Source organism: Cherax quadricarinatus, unplaced genomic scaffold (assembly GCF_038502225.1).
Source record: "Cherax quadricarinatus isolate ZL_2023a unplaced genomic scaffold, ASM3850222v1 Contig181, whole genome shotgun sequence".
NCBI lineage: Eukaryota > Metazoa > Arthropoda > Malacostraca > Decapoda > Parastacidae > Cherax > Cherax quadricarinatus.
In genome coordinates, this window is record NW_027195207.1 from 169,957 (window position 1) to 188,116 (window position 18,160).

Sequence of the window (18,160 nt, forward strand, 5' to 3'; positions counted from 1 at the left end):
CAAAACTGGGCAGCATAATCTTTTAAAAGAGGATCCCCTTTATGATCATAAGTATGGGTGATTATCAATAAAATCATTAACTAGATAACCCCAGCCAGAGGGCAGGTGTTTCCCAAGTCCCCTTATAATCGGGAGAACAAAATCAGGATTTTTTCCGTTTATCATCTTCCCTTTTGCTTCCAGTTAATGCTAAAAATGATGGATTTGTGATCCTTGTGCCAAAACTCTTCAATGATCTCCCGATTATTTATGAGTGTTTCCTTATTTGACAAGACTGGTCTAGCAAATTTTTACCCCCCGGTAGGCTTTATTACACATGCTGAAAACAATCCTGAACTGTTTCCAAAAAAGTCACTGGGCTCTAGATTTACTGGTCAAAAAATTCTAGTCAATTTGACTAAAGTTAAAAACCCCACTTTTTACTATGTTATTGTGTCTAGAAAACCAACAATTTCTTTCTATGTGGTTTCCCAAACCTAAGGGGGTATATTACACCTAGAATTAGTTTTTTTTGACCTTCTCGCTCCCCCTGTTACTGTTACTTTTCCCTCTGTTTTTATCCCGGTTTTTTTTGCAAAAGGAATTTTGCCCCAACATATAATGCAACCCCCCTCCCCTTCCCCTTACATCTATCCCATGGAAGAGCTTTTAAAATTCCCCTTTAAAATTACACTCCCGCAATCATATCGCAACCCTTTAAAATCTAAACCCGGTTTCAAAAATTGAATAACATCAAAAATTCCCCGCAATGCTCCCAAATGGGTTCATTTAAACTTATTTCTTTCACCCTTTTACTTTTTAGGGAAAAAAACCATCATTTTTTTTCTTTGCACATTTTTCCCTATTCATCTTTGTTTTTTCAAATTTTGAAATTATCATTACCCAGAGTTATTCCATGACCCGTTACTTTTTAAGTTTTTTAATATCAACATAAATCAATATATCCATACTCATTATTTATCATTTCTAAAACCATACCTCTAACTAATCCTGGTTAAAAACCCCAAAAAACCCCCCCAATTGAGCTGCAAGCCCCCACCTGCTCTGGGGTAAGGAACCCCCTCCCTGGGATACATGCTTTTAGCCATAGAAGTTGTCCCAGTTGTCAATGAATGGTACTGCATTATCCTTACAGTGTTTATCCAGCCAACAATTAATACCAATTGCTCTGGACAACCATTCATTTCCAGCACCTCTTCTTGGCAAAATGCCACACATAACAGGGCGCCCCCTTCTTCCTAATTATATCTATTGCTGTCCTGAACCTTCTAACTAAATCCTCACTTCTGCGCTTGCCTACATCATTGCCTCCAGCACTGAGGCAGATAATAGGATTGATCCCATTACCGTTCATGATGTTGTCAAGCCCGCTAACAATATCCTCCATCTTAGCCCCAGGAAAGCAAACCCTCTGTCTCCTACTCCTGTCCTTCAAGCAGAATGCTCTATCCATATACCTAACCTGGCTATCCCCAACAACAACAATATTCTTACTTTCCTGGTGTCAGTCGTTGTGACGTTTCCAGTAGTCGACTCACATTCGTCGGATAGCACAGTTTCCACGGTTTCCACAGCAGTCTCTTTCTTCTTCATCGTTTCTACCTTTCCATTCGTCTTCTTGATCATCAACTTCGTTCCATGCTGTCCAGCCACTGTCCAGTTTCCCTTCTTGACCTGAGGACTCAGAACAGGAGGACTGCTACGAGTCCTCTTGTTTTCCTCAGTCAATTGCTGTATCTCCATCTTCGCTACCCTCAATTCTTCCTTAAGCTGCTGGTAAAGTTGCTCGATGGAGGGCATCTTGGTTCAATCCAAGGAGGGTACACTAACATCCTCACTGAGCTAAGTACACGTCACCACTGAGCTAAGTGCACGTCACCACTGAGCTAAGTACACGTCACCACTGAGCTAAGTACACGTCACCACTGAAGCAGCAGCTGAGGCGGCAGTATTTTCTGTAGCCCTATATAACTCCAACAACATTGGAGGAGTTAGTAGAATCGCTGAATCACTGAAGAAGGCACCCTCTACCACCATCACAGCCACTACCATCATCACAACCACTACCACCCTCTACCACCATCACTACCACCTTCTACCACTATTACAACTGCTACCACCATCATTACCACCTTTTACCACTGTTACAACTGCCACCACCATCACTACTGCCTTCTACCACTATTACAACTGCTACCACCATCACTACCACCTTCTACCACCATCACTACCACCCTATACCACCATCAACCACTATCACAACTGCTTCCACTCTACCACCACCACTTTCGTATTTTTCTACAAACTTTTTCTTAAATTGTGTGTGTGTCTCACATTCTTTACCAAAGGGCTGGCACTAGAAGCTTTCTTTGGAGCCATGGTGACTTATTTAGCAGTTGCAAGCAGTAAAACGAATGGAACATTATGAAATGTTTCATATGAACTCGTGGGATCATCCTCACTCACTGATAAACAATGGCACACTGGCTGGGAATGGAGTGTGAGGCGGCTCGGGGTTATGAGTACACATCCCAGACAAACGACTATTTGCAACTCAAACGACAATTCACGAGCCAATGTTTTGATGAAAATAATGTAACAATTTTCAAAAATTACGACTATCGAGCCTTACGATTATCAAGGGACCTCTGTACATCACTATAAATGTCACTGTATAACTGTAAATCACATGTGTATATTTCTTGCACATATATAAATCTTTCTTTCTTTCAAAACACCGGCCATATCCCACCAAGGCAAGGTGGCCCAAAAAGAAAAACGAAAGTTTCTCTTAAATTTAGTAATTTATACAGGAGAAGGGGTTACTAGCCCCTTGCTCCCGGCATTTTAGTCGCCTCTTACAACACGCATGGCTTACGGAGGAAGAATTCTGTTCCACTTCCCCATGGAGAACATATATAAATGTCACTGTTAATATTTATGAAAGATTACATTTTATATATAACTTCCTTTAATATAACAGTTAAATCTATAAGAGACAAACATAAACACAATCTCATCTCTTAATTTCTGTCTATAAACATTATAAACACTATGTGTATATACACTCAGACAAACTGAACATCAGTTGGGTTGCTGCTGTCGTCAGCGTTTCTTGAGCTTGAGCAGTGGTTGTCGGATTACATCCCCATTTTCTGCTGGGTGCATCACCCAGCTCCCGTTGGGTGAAAACTGGGTGAGCGTCTCCCGTTTTCTCTTGGTTGCCCATTCTCTTTGATTGAGCCTGGAGGGACTCAGTGATACTGATTTATATTGTAAAACACTAATTTTACTGCTTTTTTCGAAGGACCTTGGCTCATAGGTTATTTGTACACTGTAGTTCAACATATTTGGACCACAATGTGGCCTTTATCAGGTTCAAGCACAACCAAATTGTTGAGAAATAGTACAACTAAAGTTAAAGATTAAATATAGGGGGAACGTAGCCTGATAGACAGCTTTCGCCCACACAGCCGCCCCTGCAGGCGAGGTCTTGAGGAGCTGTCGTAGCCATTTCTCAACGGGCTGTAAAAGATGTATATTGGAAATAAATTACCCCTAGGGGGTATTATGTCAGCATATATCAGTAACTGATTGCTGATTGGAAAACTTACTTTTGTAGGCTCGATGGCCTGTAATTTACCGGGTATTGGTAGTGTAATAAACATAACATGATATCCGCTGCACAGCTGACATATCAGTGTTACAATCAATAAACTTACCTGGGTATTTGTAGCTGACCTGTAGTTGCACCCGGATATCCATTGACTTGATTGAAGAATAGTGCTCTTTGAAGAATGCCGCACTACAATCTGTTGGATCATAACACTCGTTGTTACACTACTCATCAATATTTGTTCATTTATTCACAATCTTAATACTAAAGTTGATCATACTTCTCTGTAAGTGCTTATTGTGTTTTGTGAGATGTTATGGGACTTTGGGACCCAACACGCATTGATGTATGTAAGTAACAGTTACTCTGGAATACCTAATTATATTGAACTATTGGGGGCAAGATTGCTTAAATATCATAAGGGCAGATCACCCTTATGGCTGTAAGGCAGCTGAGTCAAGCCTGTTTTTCTCAATATAATAGGTTATACTATAGACATACACACACACAATTTAAATAAGTAGTTTATAAAGTTGTATTTCTTTTGTAAAAGTAAAATTAAGGTGTGGTAGAATTGTGGTAACTAGAGAATTGTGCTTGGCAGCAGTCTTTTGTTTTTGGTGGGTGTGGGAGGAGCTTAGCTAGGCTCCTCCCTCTCCCTCTCTCTTTTTGTTGACTTGAAGCTGGTAGGACTCTGGGTCCTTCTTTCTATTTTTTTGGGCATTATGTGTGCCCCCTGGGGTGAGTTTTATAACTTAAGTTGTGGCCACCATACCCAGCGTGACTAAAGTGTGTCAAAACACTGGTTAGTCCAGAGATAGTCTAGAAGAAAGAAGGGCAATTTGTCCAGATCCACCATGTGGGCTGTCTTAGAAGAACAGCTAAGGGGTGTGCAGGCTTATGTTTTGAATATGTGAGTGCTGTAGTTGTATATTCTGTACATATCTATTTAGAATACAGTTATATTTTTTATAGAGGTAGTTTAAATAACCTGTGAAGAGGGCTTGTGAAAGGATTTCAGAGAGTGAAGATGATCAATCAGGAATGTAAGTATTACCCTAGACATATAAGGCCTTTATGTAAAAGCTACCCCTACACTAGAACATGTAGTGAGAACCTTACTATCAAAGTAATAAGGGACAACAATGTAACATGAGACACTTTGTTCACACTAATGCACAGATCAGTGTTCTTTGTTGGTTATTCTGACATCAATGTGAGTCCCAGCAGGGCCAAAAGTAATCTAACATCACAGCCTCCTATGCCACCGCAGTGCCCCTAGCACATAAATGAAAAGCTGAGCTAGTACATTTCACTTTTTTGCCAGACTTCCACTATGAAGCAAAGCAGAATGTTTTATTCTTGCTGTCTTAAGCATAGACAACAATGTACACTATCTTTATTTTGGTAATAAAGTGGGAACAGGATTTTCCTTAATTGTCCTACTAAGGTAAGAGATGGACTGTCTCTTATTAAACTAAACTACTTGCAACATTGGACTCTTGCAAGGAGCAGCGGCCGCTTGACTGTGTCACATGCTCATACTGCATCTGGGATCAATTACTTGATATAGCAGTAAACAAGAAGCTTGCCCCTTCTGAGAGGGCTGGGCCCCTCCAGGCTGAAGGGGGCTGATGCCCCCTCCCGGAGAAAATTTCTCCACAGTCTACCAGCTTTCTCCAGCAAGATCTGAAGCCACTAGAATTTTGGCGTAATATTATGGGACCTACACTGACTTGCAAGCCGTAATGTTATGGAACTGACAGTGAAATCTATACAGATATTGACGAATGTATTAATAATTTTCTAAAAAAGACCCAATACCTCTATAACAAGCACTGCCCTAAAAAAACTAAACAGATGACAGCAAAGAGACTGAACAGTCCCTGGCTAACACCCAGCATTCTCAAATCCATAAATACAAAACACCAATATGAAAAACAGTACAGAATGGGTCACATAACCAGAGACCAAACAAAACGTTACTCGTCAATCCTAACCAGCCTGATAAGAAGGGCAAAAAAATTGTATTATGAGAACAGATTATCCAACTTACGAGGTGATATAAAAAAGACCTGGAAAACACTATCTGAAATTCTGGGAACAAAAAAGATATCACGAAATAGCGAAATAAAATTAGCAAAATCAGATGAACCCCAACTCCCACCAACAGAAACAGCAAACAGACTCAATGATTTCTTCTCCACTATAGGACAAAACCTTGCCCATAAAATCCCAAGCTCAGATACCCCACCAAATAACTACCTCACCGGCAACTACCCGAACACACTGTTCCTAGCTCCGACTAACCCATACGAAGTCTCCCTTATTATCAATGCACTAAAAAACAAGGCAGGAGATTTAAGTACCTTACCACCCTTTATATATAAAAAAGTGTCACAAGTGCTATCTCCAATCATTGCAACACTCTTTAACAAATCCATTGAATCCTCCACCTTCCCTACAGTACTCAAAATAGCAAGGGTCACCCCGATCCACAAAGGAGGAGACCAAACAGAGTTGAATAATTATAGGCCAATATCCAACTTACACCCTCTCTCAAAAATCTTTGAAAAACTAATTCATAAACGAATCTACTCCTACCTTATCTCCCAGAACATACTCAACCCCTGCCAATTTGGATTCAGGCCTAATAAAAATACTAATGATGCTATTATACACATGCTAGAACATATATACACTGCAATAGAGAAAAAAGAAGTCCCACTGGGGATCTTCATTGACTTACGTAAAGCTTTTGATACAGTTGACCATGACTTGCTCCACGTAAAATTGTCACACTATGGTATAAGAGGGCACTCCCTCAATTACCTCAAGTCATACCTCAGCAACAGAAGCCAATATGTGTACGCAAATGGGGCAAACTCTTCTGCGCAACCAATTACAGTTGGTGTCCCACAGGGAAGTGTCCTTGGCCCTCTTCTCTTTCTCCTATACATAAATGACCTTCCAAATGCTTCGCAATTACTCAAACCCACACTATTTGCAGATGACACTACATACGTCTTCTCTCACCCGAGCCCAGTCACACTAGCCAATACTGTAAATACCGAATTACAGAAAATATCTACCTGGATGAGGACTAACAAACTTACACTAAACATTGACAAAACCTACTTCATTCAGTTTGGTAACAGAGCTACAGATGTCCCTCTTAACATAATGATAAACGGATCACCTATCACAAAGCTAACAGAGGGAAAATTCTTAGGAATCCACCTTGATAATAGACTCAAATTTCATACACATATACAACAAATTTCTAAGAAAATTTCCAAGACTGTAGGCATACTATCGAAGATACGGTACTATGTTCCACAGTCAGCCCTCCTGGCCCTATATCACTCTCTTATTTACCCCTATCTCACCTATGGAATTTGTGCATGGGGCTCAACAACAGTTAACCATCTCAGACCACTAATTACCCAACAAAAGGCTGCAGTTAGAATGATAACAAATTCTCACTACAGGCAGCACACTCCACCAATATTCAATACACTAAACCTACTCACCATACAAAACATCCATACTTATTACTGCACCTATTACATACATAGAACACTTAACTCTGATATTAACCCTCCCCTCAAACATCTCCTTGCCAACCTCAACAGAACACATGACCATAACACAAGGCACAGATCACTCTTTGATGTTCCTCGTGTTCATCTCACACTATGCAAAAACTCAATGCACATAAAAGGCCCTAAAATCTGGAATTCATTACCTGTAAATATAAAAGAAACACTACCTGTTTATAAATTCAAGTCTCTACTCAAAGATCACTTACTCACCCAAAACCAAATAAATACTGAATAACTGAACCTTATAAATTGTATATCTTAAATGTTTCTCACAATTATATCACATAAATGTTAAACCTAAAACCCAATCTAACTTTATTATTTTTTAAATACACTACCTAACAGAATCCTTCATATGACCTGTCTTTGTAATACTCACTTGTGCTTTATAGTAATCTGTTTACATTAATGTTTTATCACTGACTTCATCATTGCTTAATTAATCTTAAGTTAATTTTAAGCCAGCCCGTAATGCTATGCATAGTATAAGTGGCTTTGGCATACTGCTCTTATCTGTATTTTTTTGTACCTCTGTATGTGTGCACAAATTTATAATAAATAAATAAATAAATAAATAAATAAATGTACTACAGTTTTCTGTAGGGCTAAGTACCATTGCTGTTTGGATCTTGAGACAGATGAGATTTAAAATTATTAAAGCCATGTACAGGCAAACCCTGCTTTACGGTGTTTTGCTAATGCAGCAATTTTCAATTATACCCATTCTTCATTTATTCAGACTTCCTACAATAAATACATTCACAACTCACTATCACCTTAGGAAGAAAATATTTTTAGTAATGTGTGTACTGTATATCTATTTTTTTAGGTCTAGCCCCTTTCTGAAACTGTCATTCTGTGTCGCAAAATTTAAAAAAACAATAAATATTTTTTCTTATGAAATGATAGAGAATCTTTTCCCAATGGTAATGACACCAAAAGTACGAAATTTCGTCAAAAACTCATGGAACTACGCTACCACGAAGTTAGCGGTCTCGGCGGCATATATGCATCGGCAATTTTGCCAACTTTGAACCCTGTTTTTGGCCAGTTCCGTTGTTCCAGTTGACCAAACTCATAGCTATTTCTTTAGAACTCCATTTTTTCTGCCAATTGAGTACAAGAAACCGCCCATTTACCGGTTTGAACTACCCAATAAAGTGATCAGAAATTGGCAATTTGGCCAATTTCATGCAAATTAAAAAAGATGCCAATTTCAAAATAGGGTCCAGAATAAACAATGTAGACATTCTTGGCACTAAAATAACATATCCTCTGTAAATTAGTCACACCTCTAGGCCCCTATTATATTACTATTGCTTTCTATTTTTATTTTTTATTCATACAAAAAATACAAAATTTACTGTTATGCAGACTACAGCATTATTGTAAAAATGGTATAAATAATATCAGTGCACTAGTGAAAGAATATTAGACTCCCCAGTTGACGTGTATTGGACGTGTGGTGTGATCTGCTTACTCCTGAACATTGGTAAAAATCGAACATTTCCACTACTTTGAGCTGAATTTCAAGGTCGTTTCATCGTGAAACTAATCAAAATCATCTCTATTTCTGTAATGTGTTTTCCATTTTATCACGTGAGACCATGAAAACAAGAATACAACAATAAATACTATACGAGAATACACCCCAAAGTCGGCGTTTTAATCCAAAACAACAGTCAGTTTTTTTTCTCATTATACACTGCGTGCTGCAGGATTTTTTTTATGTGGTGCACACTGACCACACAGACCCATTCTCTCACATGGAGGCCTACCAGCTTTCTCCCGCTTGATTTGAAGCCGTTAGAATTTACGCATATAAATACGTCCGAAACAGTGGCACGTAAGATGTATATATATGACCAAAACAGTCAAAGGGTTAACCCTTTCAGGGTTGGTGCTGTACTAGTACAGCTTGCACGCCAGGGTTGGTGCCTACTAGTATGCGTAAATTCTAGCACTTTCAAATCTAGCGAGAGAAAGCTGGTAGGCCTACATATGAAAGAATGGGTCTATGTGGTCAGTGTGCACAGTATAAAAAAAGTCCTGAAGCACACAGTGCATAATGAGAAAAAAAAACTCTGACCGTGTTTTTGGTTTAAAATAGCAATTCTGCAGTGTATTTTCGTATGGTTGTAGTCTAGTTTTCCTGGTATCATTTTATAGAATGGATGACATATTACAGAAATTGAGATGATTTTTGTTTGGTTTCACAATGAAAAGTACCTTGAAATTGAGCTCAAAGTAACAGAAATGTTCAATTTTTGTCAAAGTTCAAAAGTAAACAAATCATGCCATGTGTCCAATACACTTCAACTGGTGAGTCTAATATTCTTTCACAAGTGCACTGATATTATTTATACTATTTCTACACTAATGCAGTAGTCTGCATAACAGTAAATCTTCTATTTTTTGTGAGAATAAAAATTCAAAGTGGAAAGCAAAACTAATGTAAGAGAGGCCTGAGGACGTGACTGTTGAATAGAGAAAATGTTATTTTAGTGCCAGGAATGTCTGTCTTGTTTATTCTGGACCCTATTTGGAAATTGACATCTTTTGAAATTTGTGTGAAATTGGCAAAATTGCCAATTTCTGACCACTTTATTGGATAGTTGAAATTGGTAAGTGGTTGGTTTCTTGTACTCATTCGATAGAAAAAGTGGAGTTCTAGCTAAATAGCTATGATTTTTGTCAGCTGGTACATTGGAATTGGCCGAAAATCGGGCTCAAAGTGGGCGAAATTGCCGGTGCGTAAACATCTTCGAGACCGCTAACTTCGCGAGAGCATAATTCCATAAGATTTCCATCAAATTTCATATTTTTGGTGTAATTATTATCATAAAATGTTCTATTATCATTTCATAAGATTTTTTTTTTTTTTTTTTTTCAAAAAATTTTCGACCCTGAGAACAAGTTTAGGAGAGGGCCTTTCGACCCTGAAAGGGTTAATATATGATAGTTTCATCATGTTATCAAGCATTTTTATGCATTTGACAGTTAAACAAGTCTGTGTTTCACTTTTCAGTGATTTTTGCTCTTCAGCAGTAACCTACATTAGGGCCCTACATTAGTCCAGAACCTAACCTGCTGTATAAGCAGGGCCCTACAGAAGTAGGCCCCACTTATACAGCAGGTTAGGTTCTCAACTAATGTAGGGCCCTTCTTATACAGCAGGTTAGGTACTGGACTAATGTAGGGCCTTGCTTATACAACAGGTTAGGCTCTGGACTAATGTAGGGCCCCACTTATACAGCAGGTTAGGTTCTGGACTATTGTAGGGCACCACTTATACAGCAGGGCAAGTTCTGGATTACTGTAGGGTCCCACTTATACAACAGGTTAGGTTCTGGATTTCTGTAGTGCCCCACTTATACAGCAGGTAAGGTTCTGGATTACTGTAAGGCCCTGTTTATACAGCAGGTTAGGTTCTGGACTACTATAAAAAAATATTTAATTGTTACTGGTTTAGCCAGTACAGTTTTACTTTTTGTCTCAAATCTCTGTTTTATTATTTAAATGTGAGATGACTTTTCCAGTAAAATTATATTAATAGTTTATAATTTTTCTCCTCTCTCCAATAGACCAATATTGCTGACTTCACAGACAGTCTGAGTATCACAGTATTTCAAGAGCATGCTGAGACACTGCTTCAAGTTTCAGCTGAGAAACTCTCTTCGATGAAAGATGATAATCCTAGAGAATTTCAAAAAATTTTTGAAGCCTCTTCCTTTAAGAACTACATCTTTAAATTTCGGGCTAGAATGGAGACGTTTAAGGTAAGTTTCAATAGTCAGTAAAATCCCAAGCTCAAATACCCCACCCAGTGACTACCTCACTGGCAACTACCCGAACACACTGTTCCTAGCTCTGACTAACCCAACAGAAGACTCCCTTATTATCAACACACTAAAAAACAAGACAGGAGATTTAAATACCTTACCACCCTTTATATACAAAAAAGCATCACAAGTGCTATCACCAATCATTGCAACACTCTTTAACAAATCCATTGAATCCTCTACCTTCCCTACAGTTCTCAAAATGGCGAGGGTCACCCCGATCAATGAAGGAGGAGACCAAACAGACTTGAATAACTATAGGCCAATATCCAACTTACATCCTCTCTCTAAAATCTTCAAAAAATTAATTCATAAGCGAATCTATTCCTACCTCATCTCCCACAACATACTCAACCCCTGTCAGTTTGGGTTCAGGCCTAATAAAATTATGAATGATGCTATTATACACATCCTAAAACAAATATACACTGCACTAGAGAAAAAAGAAGTCCCACTGGGGATCTTCATTGATTTACGTAAAGCTTTTGATACAGTTGACCATGACTTGCTCCACATAAAATTGTCATACTATGGTATAAGAGGGCACTCCCTCAACTACCTAAAGTCATACCTCAGCAACAGAAGCCAATATGTGTACACAAATGGAGCAAACTCTTCTGCACACCCAATTACAGTTGGTGTCCCACAGGGAAGTGTCCTTGGCCCTCTTCTCTTTCTCGTTTACATGAATAACCTTCCAAATGCATCGCAACAACTCAGACCCACAGTATTTGCAGATGACACTACATACGTCTTCTCTCACCTGAGCCCAGTCATGCTAGCTAATACTGTGAATACCGAATTACAGAAAATATCTACCTGGATGAGGACTAACAAACTTACTCTCAACATTGACAAAACCTACGTCATTCAGTTTGGTAACAGAGCTACAGATGTGTCTCTTAACATAATGATAAACGGATCACCTATCACAAAGCTAACAGAGGGAAAATTCTTAGGAATCCACCTTGATAATAGACTCAAATTTCAAACACATATACAACAAATTTCCAAGAAAATTTCCAAAACCGTAGGCATACTATCAAAGATACGGTACTATGTTCACAGTCAGCCCTCCTGGCCCTATATCACTCTCTTATTTACCCCTGTCTCACCTATGGAATTTGTGCATGGGGCTCAACAACAATAAACCATCTCAGACCATTAATTACCCAACAAAAGGCTGCTGTCAGAATGATAACAAATTCCCACTACAGGCAGCACACTCCACCAATATTCAAAACTCTAAACCTACTCACCATACAAAACATCCATACTTATTATTGTACCTACTACATACATAGAACACTTACCTCGGATATAAACCCTCCCCTCAAATGTCTCCTTACCAACCTCATCAGAACACATGACTATAACACAAGGCACAGATCACTCTTTGATGTTCCTCGTGTCCATCTCACGCTATGCAAAAACTCAATGCACATAAAAGGCCCAAAAATCTGGAATTCATTACCTGTGAATATAAAAGAAACACTGCTTATAAATTCAAGTCTCTGCTTAAAAATCACTTACTCACCCACAACTAAATAAATACTGAATAATTTTTTTTTTTTTTTTCAACAAACCGGCCGTATCCCACCAAGGCAGGGTGGCCCAAAAAGAAAAATGAAAGTTTCTCTTTTTAAATTTAGTAATTTATACGTGAGAAGGGGTTACTAGCCCCTTGCTCCTGGCATTTTAGTCGCCTCTTACAACACGCATGGCTTACGGAGGAAGAATTTTGTTCCACTTCCCCATGGAGATAAGAGGAAATAAACAACAACAAGAACTAGAAAGAAAATAGAAAAAAAACCCAGAGGGATGTGTATATATACATATATATGCTTGTACATGCATGTGTAGTGTGACCTAAGTGTAAGTAGAAGTAGCAAGACGTACCTGAAATCTTGCATGTTTATGAGACAGAAAAAAAGGACACCAGCAATCCTACCATCATGTAAAACAATTACAGGCTTTTGTTTTGCACTCACTTGGCAGGACGGTAGTACCTCCCTGGGCGGTTGCTGTCTACCAACCTACTACCTAGATACTGAATAATTGTATCTCATTGATTGTGACCCAATCAAACTTTGTTATTTTTAATTACATTACCTAACAGAATACTCCATTCTACTGAATGCTCAGCAACACAGTAAATGACCATATGACCTGTCTTTGAAATACTCATTTGTGTTAAATTGTTATCTGTTTACAATAATGTTTACCACTGAATATATCGTTGCTTAGCTAATCTTAAGTTAATTTTAAGCCTGCCCATAATGCCCTGCATACAAGGGGGTTTGGCATGTTACACTTAACCACTGTATTTTTTTTTTTGTACTTCAGTGTATCATGTTCAAATTAATAAATAAATAAATAGTATATGTCTGCGTGTTTATGCATGTTGGGTTGAGATATGGGTTGAATTTAATGCTTCAGGATTTTCAATATTCAGTGGTTGTATCTCATGCTACCTCTTCTTTCAATTTATTACATTCTTCTACAACATTTTACAAAGAAAAATTTCCCACAATCTCTTTGTCTCCATTTTTCCTTAATTTATATTTGTGGCTTCTGTTATAACTGTTGAAGGTAGGTGTACTTCAAGAAGTGCCTATTCTTTCCTATCCTTTTACAACCTTATAGGTTATCATGTCTCCTTTTTTTCAATTTTGACCTAATTTGTTATAGGTAGTAGGTTGATAGACAACAACTACCCAGGCAAGTGATACTATCATACCAAATGAGTATGTATTAATGTTAGTAGAATTACTAATAGTATATTAGGTAAAAGGACGCAAGTGCAGCTAATGTGACATTTTATTGTGGCAACGTTTTGCTCAGTGAAATGTCACAAAGAGTGGTAGTAAACAGAGTAAAGTCTGAGGCAGTTACTGTGGAAAGCTCTATTCCACAAGGCACAGTACTCGCTCCCATCCTGTTCCTCATCCTCATATCTGACATAGACAGGGATGTAAGCCACAGCACCGTGTCTTCCTTTGCAGATGACACCCGAATTTGCATGACAGTGTTCTCCATTGAAGACATTGCAAGACTCCAGGTGAACATCAGCCAAATCTTTAACCCTTTCAGGGTCAACAGGCCCTCTCCCAAACTTGTTCTCAGGGTCGAAAAATTTTCGAAAAAAAACTGTTTTTTCTTATGAAATGATAAAGCATATTTTTGTGAGTATTATAGGCCAAAATTTTTTTTTGTGATCAATACTTACCAAGATATGGAGGCGTGAAGTTGACAGAAAATGAGCCACTTACGGCAACATCGCCGACTGCCGGTCATGCGGAAATAGTTTATTTTTCATATGTTTTTCTTTTATTTTTTAACATTTCATTTTTCAAGTAACTTTTATGGCCTGTGAGACCAATATAAGCCATGTTTTGGATATACGTATACACTTGTTGTATGGTACACATGGAGCAGTGAGAGTGAGGACCTAGTAGCAATCAGTGAAGAGGCAGGGCCAGGAGCTGAGTCTTGACCAGTGCAACCACAATTAGGTGAGTACAATTAGGTGAGTACACAATAACTGCACAAACATTGACAGGTGAACATTTTCACCTATTTTAGTCACATATTATTGACTTACGACCTGCTCGACATACGTCCACTCGACTTGTGACCGTGCATCTGGCAGCTGGGCTGGGCCGGCTGATGCACACCACTGTACAGTATTTGACAATACTCGTGGCGGCAATATGTCATGCAGGCAGCATCAGTTTGAGTAACCCTGTCCTATCAGCAGCATCATACTGTATTAACTGTACTAACTGGACAGTAAATTTCACCATGGCCCCTAAGATGAAGTCTGAATGTTGCACTGGAGATTGTGACAAGAAAGGCTCTTACTCTCAAACTCTCTGTTTGTTTTCACTGTTGCACATAAACCTGTCTGTATCTGTCTGCCTGTATATCTGTGTGTATCTCTGTGTGTCTGTCTTTCTGTCTACCTGTGTGTCTGTCTTTCTGTCTACCTGTGTGTCTGTCTTTCTGTCTACCTGTGTGTCTTTATGGCTACCTGTGTGTCTGTCTTTCTGTCTACCTGTGTGTCTTTCTGTCTACCTGTGTCTGTCTACCTGTGTGTCTTTATGTCTACCTGTGTCTGTGTCTACCTGTGTGTCTGTCTTTCTGTCTGTCTACCTGAGTGTCTGTCTACCTGTGTGTCTGTCTTTCTGTCTGCTTGTCTGTCTCAGCCACTCATTAAGAGTGTACTTGGTCTTGAAGATGCCATATTAGTAATGATAACAATAATAATCACTGAGGCTCATTAAATGTGTATAAAACGTTAATATAGACATTTTGCTTAATCCATCTTTGATTTTTTTTCAAAATTATATAATAAACATGCTACATAACATATAAATTAACAAATATGAGATGTTTTTCTGGTCGGCTTGACAGTGAACAGGAACCATTCGTGTCGGGGCTGGTAACAACAACAACGTTTGTTTACATAACTTGTGAACATTCTACATTCTCATTCTCTCTCTCATTTATTCATTTAATCTTGTTTACTCACCTCTCACTCTACATTAAAACTACAGATATTTTAAGGTAAGTAATGAGTGGACACGATTATTATATTATAGCTTAATAATAATAATATTAATATTAGTACATATGTATTATTGTAATAATAATGATTATTAATATTATTATTAATTCAGGGCATTGGAGCACAGATCCACTGTATAGCACTTTGTCTGGATTTTTTGGGTTATCCTAGGTAATTTATAATATGTATGATAACTTGACTTACGTCTACCAGTGAGAGAGAGAGAGAGATACAGAGATATACAGAGAGAGAGAGATACAGAGATATACAGAGAGAGAGAGATACAGAGAGACAGCCACATTCGGCCAGCCAGTCACCCAACTACCCACCCACCCATCCAGCCACCCACCCATCCAGCCACCCACCCACCCACCCATCCAGCAACCCACCCATCCAGCAACCCACCCATCATCCAGCCACCCACCCACCCACCCATCCACCCACCCACCCACCCATCCAGCCAGCCAGCCAGCCACTCACCCGGCCAACCACAGACCCGGCCACCCAGCCAGCCAGCCAGATACGTATTACACATGTTCCAGAGTTGTTTCTCTTTACTTAGGGTATAGGTTATACAACATTCTGGCAGGATGACACTACCAGTGGTATTCTCCCATTCCACTGTGTCGACAGTACATAAAGATAATAGTAACATATGATACTGTATGCGATGTAAAATTTATAATACACATCACTACCATGTATACATTATATACAGTACATAAATAATTAAAATACAACAATAGAAGTAAATTATGGTATAAATAATGATTGTACATTACATTACAGTATTATGTAGGTAGTTTACATAGGAAAGTTTTGACATTATGCCCTACCCAATATGTCGGCAATTTTCAAAGGTTCGACTTACGTCCATTTCGACTTACGACCGGTTGGTCGGAACCAAGCTTGGTCGTAAGTCGGATGGTAGGTGTACATAGTATTTATAGGTCCCAGCAATGTTTTAGTGGGGAAGGGAGTGTGGGTTTGTGTAAACAACATGGCTGGCTGGCCAGCTGGCCTGCGGGCTGGCTGGCCTGCTGGCCAGCTGGCTGGCTGGCCTGCTGGCTGGCTGACCTGCTGGTTGGCTCTGTCTGTCTCTCTATCTCACAGGTACATATAAATACAATTATACATAGTGTAAATTAATTAGGACACACGGACAATATAATAATAATAATAATAATAATCATTATTATTATTATTCTTTCTTCTTGCAACAAACCGACCGTATTGCACCAAGGCAGGGTGGCCCGAAAAGAAAAAACAAAGTTTCTCTTTTTAAATTTAGTAATTTATACAGGAGAAGGGGTTACTGGCCCCTTGCTCCCGGCATTTTTTCGCCTCTTACAACACACATGGCTTATGGAGGAAGAATTCTGTTCAGCTTCCCCATGGAGGTAAAAAGAAATAAACAAGAACAAGAACTAGAAAGAAAAGAGAAGAAAACCCAGAGGGGTATGTATTTATATATGCTTGTACATGTATGTGTAGTGTGACCTAAGTGTAAGTAGAAGTAGCAAGACATACCTGAAATCTCGCATGTGTATGAGAGAGAAAGAAAAAGGCACCAGCAATCCTACCATCGTGTAAAACAATTACAGGCTTCCGTTTTACACTCACTTGGCAGGACGGTAGTACCTTCCTGGGCGGTTGCTGTCTACCAACCTACTACCTACATATTATAATAATTTTTTTTTTTTTCAACAAACCGGCCATATCCCACCAAGGCAGGGTGGCCCAAAAAGAAAAACGAAAGTTTCTCTTTTTAAATTTAGTAATTTATACCGGAGAAGGGGTTACTAGCCCCTTGCTCCTATCATTTTAGTCGCCTCTTACAACACGCATGGCTTACGGAGGAAGAATTCTGTTCCACTTACCCATGGAGATAAGAGGAAATGAACAAGAACTAGAAAGAAAATAGAAGAAAACCCAGAAGGGTGTGTATATATATATGCTTGTACATGTATGTGTAGTGTGACCTGAGTGTAAATAGAAGTAGCAAGACGTACCTGAAATCTTGCATGTTTAAAAAAAGGACACCAGCAATCCTACCATCATGTAAAACAATTACAGGCTTTCGTTTTACACTCACTTGGCAGGACGGTGGTACCTCCCTGGGCGGTTGCTGTCTACCAACCTACTACCTAGTTTATAATAATTATAATAATAATTGAAGCATGGTGTAAGAGAGTGCATCATTGTCTTCTCTCTCCACTAATGAGAGTGTTGACATATGATGAGGGTACACTGCCTTCCCTTAATTTGTTTTCACTTTACACATAAACATGTCTGTCTATCTGTCTGCTTCTCTCTCTTTCTGTCTGTCTGTCTATCTGTCTGCCTTCTTCTCTTTCTGTCTTTCTCTGTCTCAGAGAGCCACTAGTGAACCAACACGTTTTACACTCAAGGCAGTAGTCACATCTGAGTTTGATACTTATTATTTGCCAGTCTGGATTTGTTGGGTTATCCTAGGTAGTTTACACTATGTATAATTGTATTTATGTGTACCTGTGAGAGAGAGAGA

The 18,160-nt window shown here is 38.9% G+C and overlaps 1 protein-coding gene across 1 annotated transcript in view; it reads left to right on the forward strand.

Moving 5' to 3' along the window:
• LOC128701507 (replication protein A 70 kDa DNA-binding subunit) overlaps positions 1 to 18,160 on the forward strand; it is a 236,694-nt gene that overhangs the window by 134,641 nt on the left and 83,893 nt on the right. Inside the window, exon 5 of the mRNA XM_070080161.1 lies at positions 10,806 to 11,000. Coding sequence (XP_069936262.1) covers positions 10,806 to 11,000 — 195 coding nt within the window. The remainder of the gene's footprint in view (positions 1 to 10,805; positions 11,001 to 18,160) is intronic.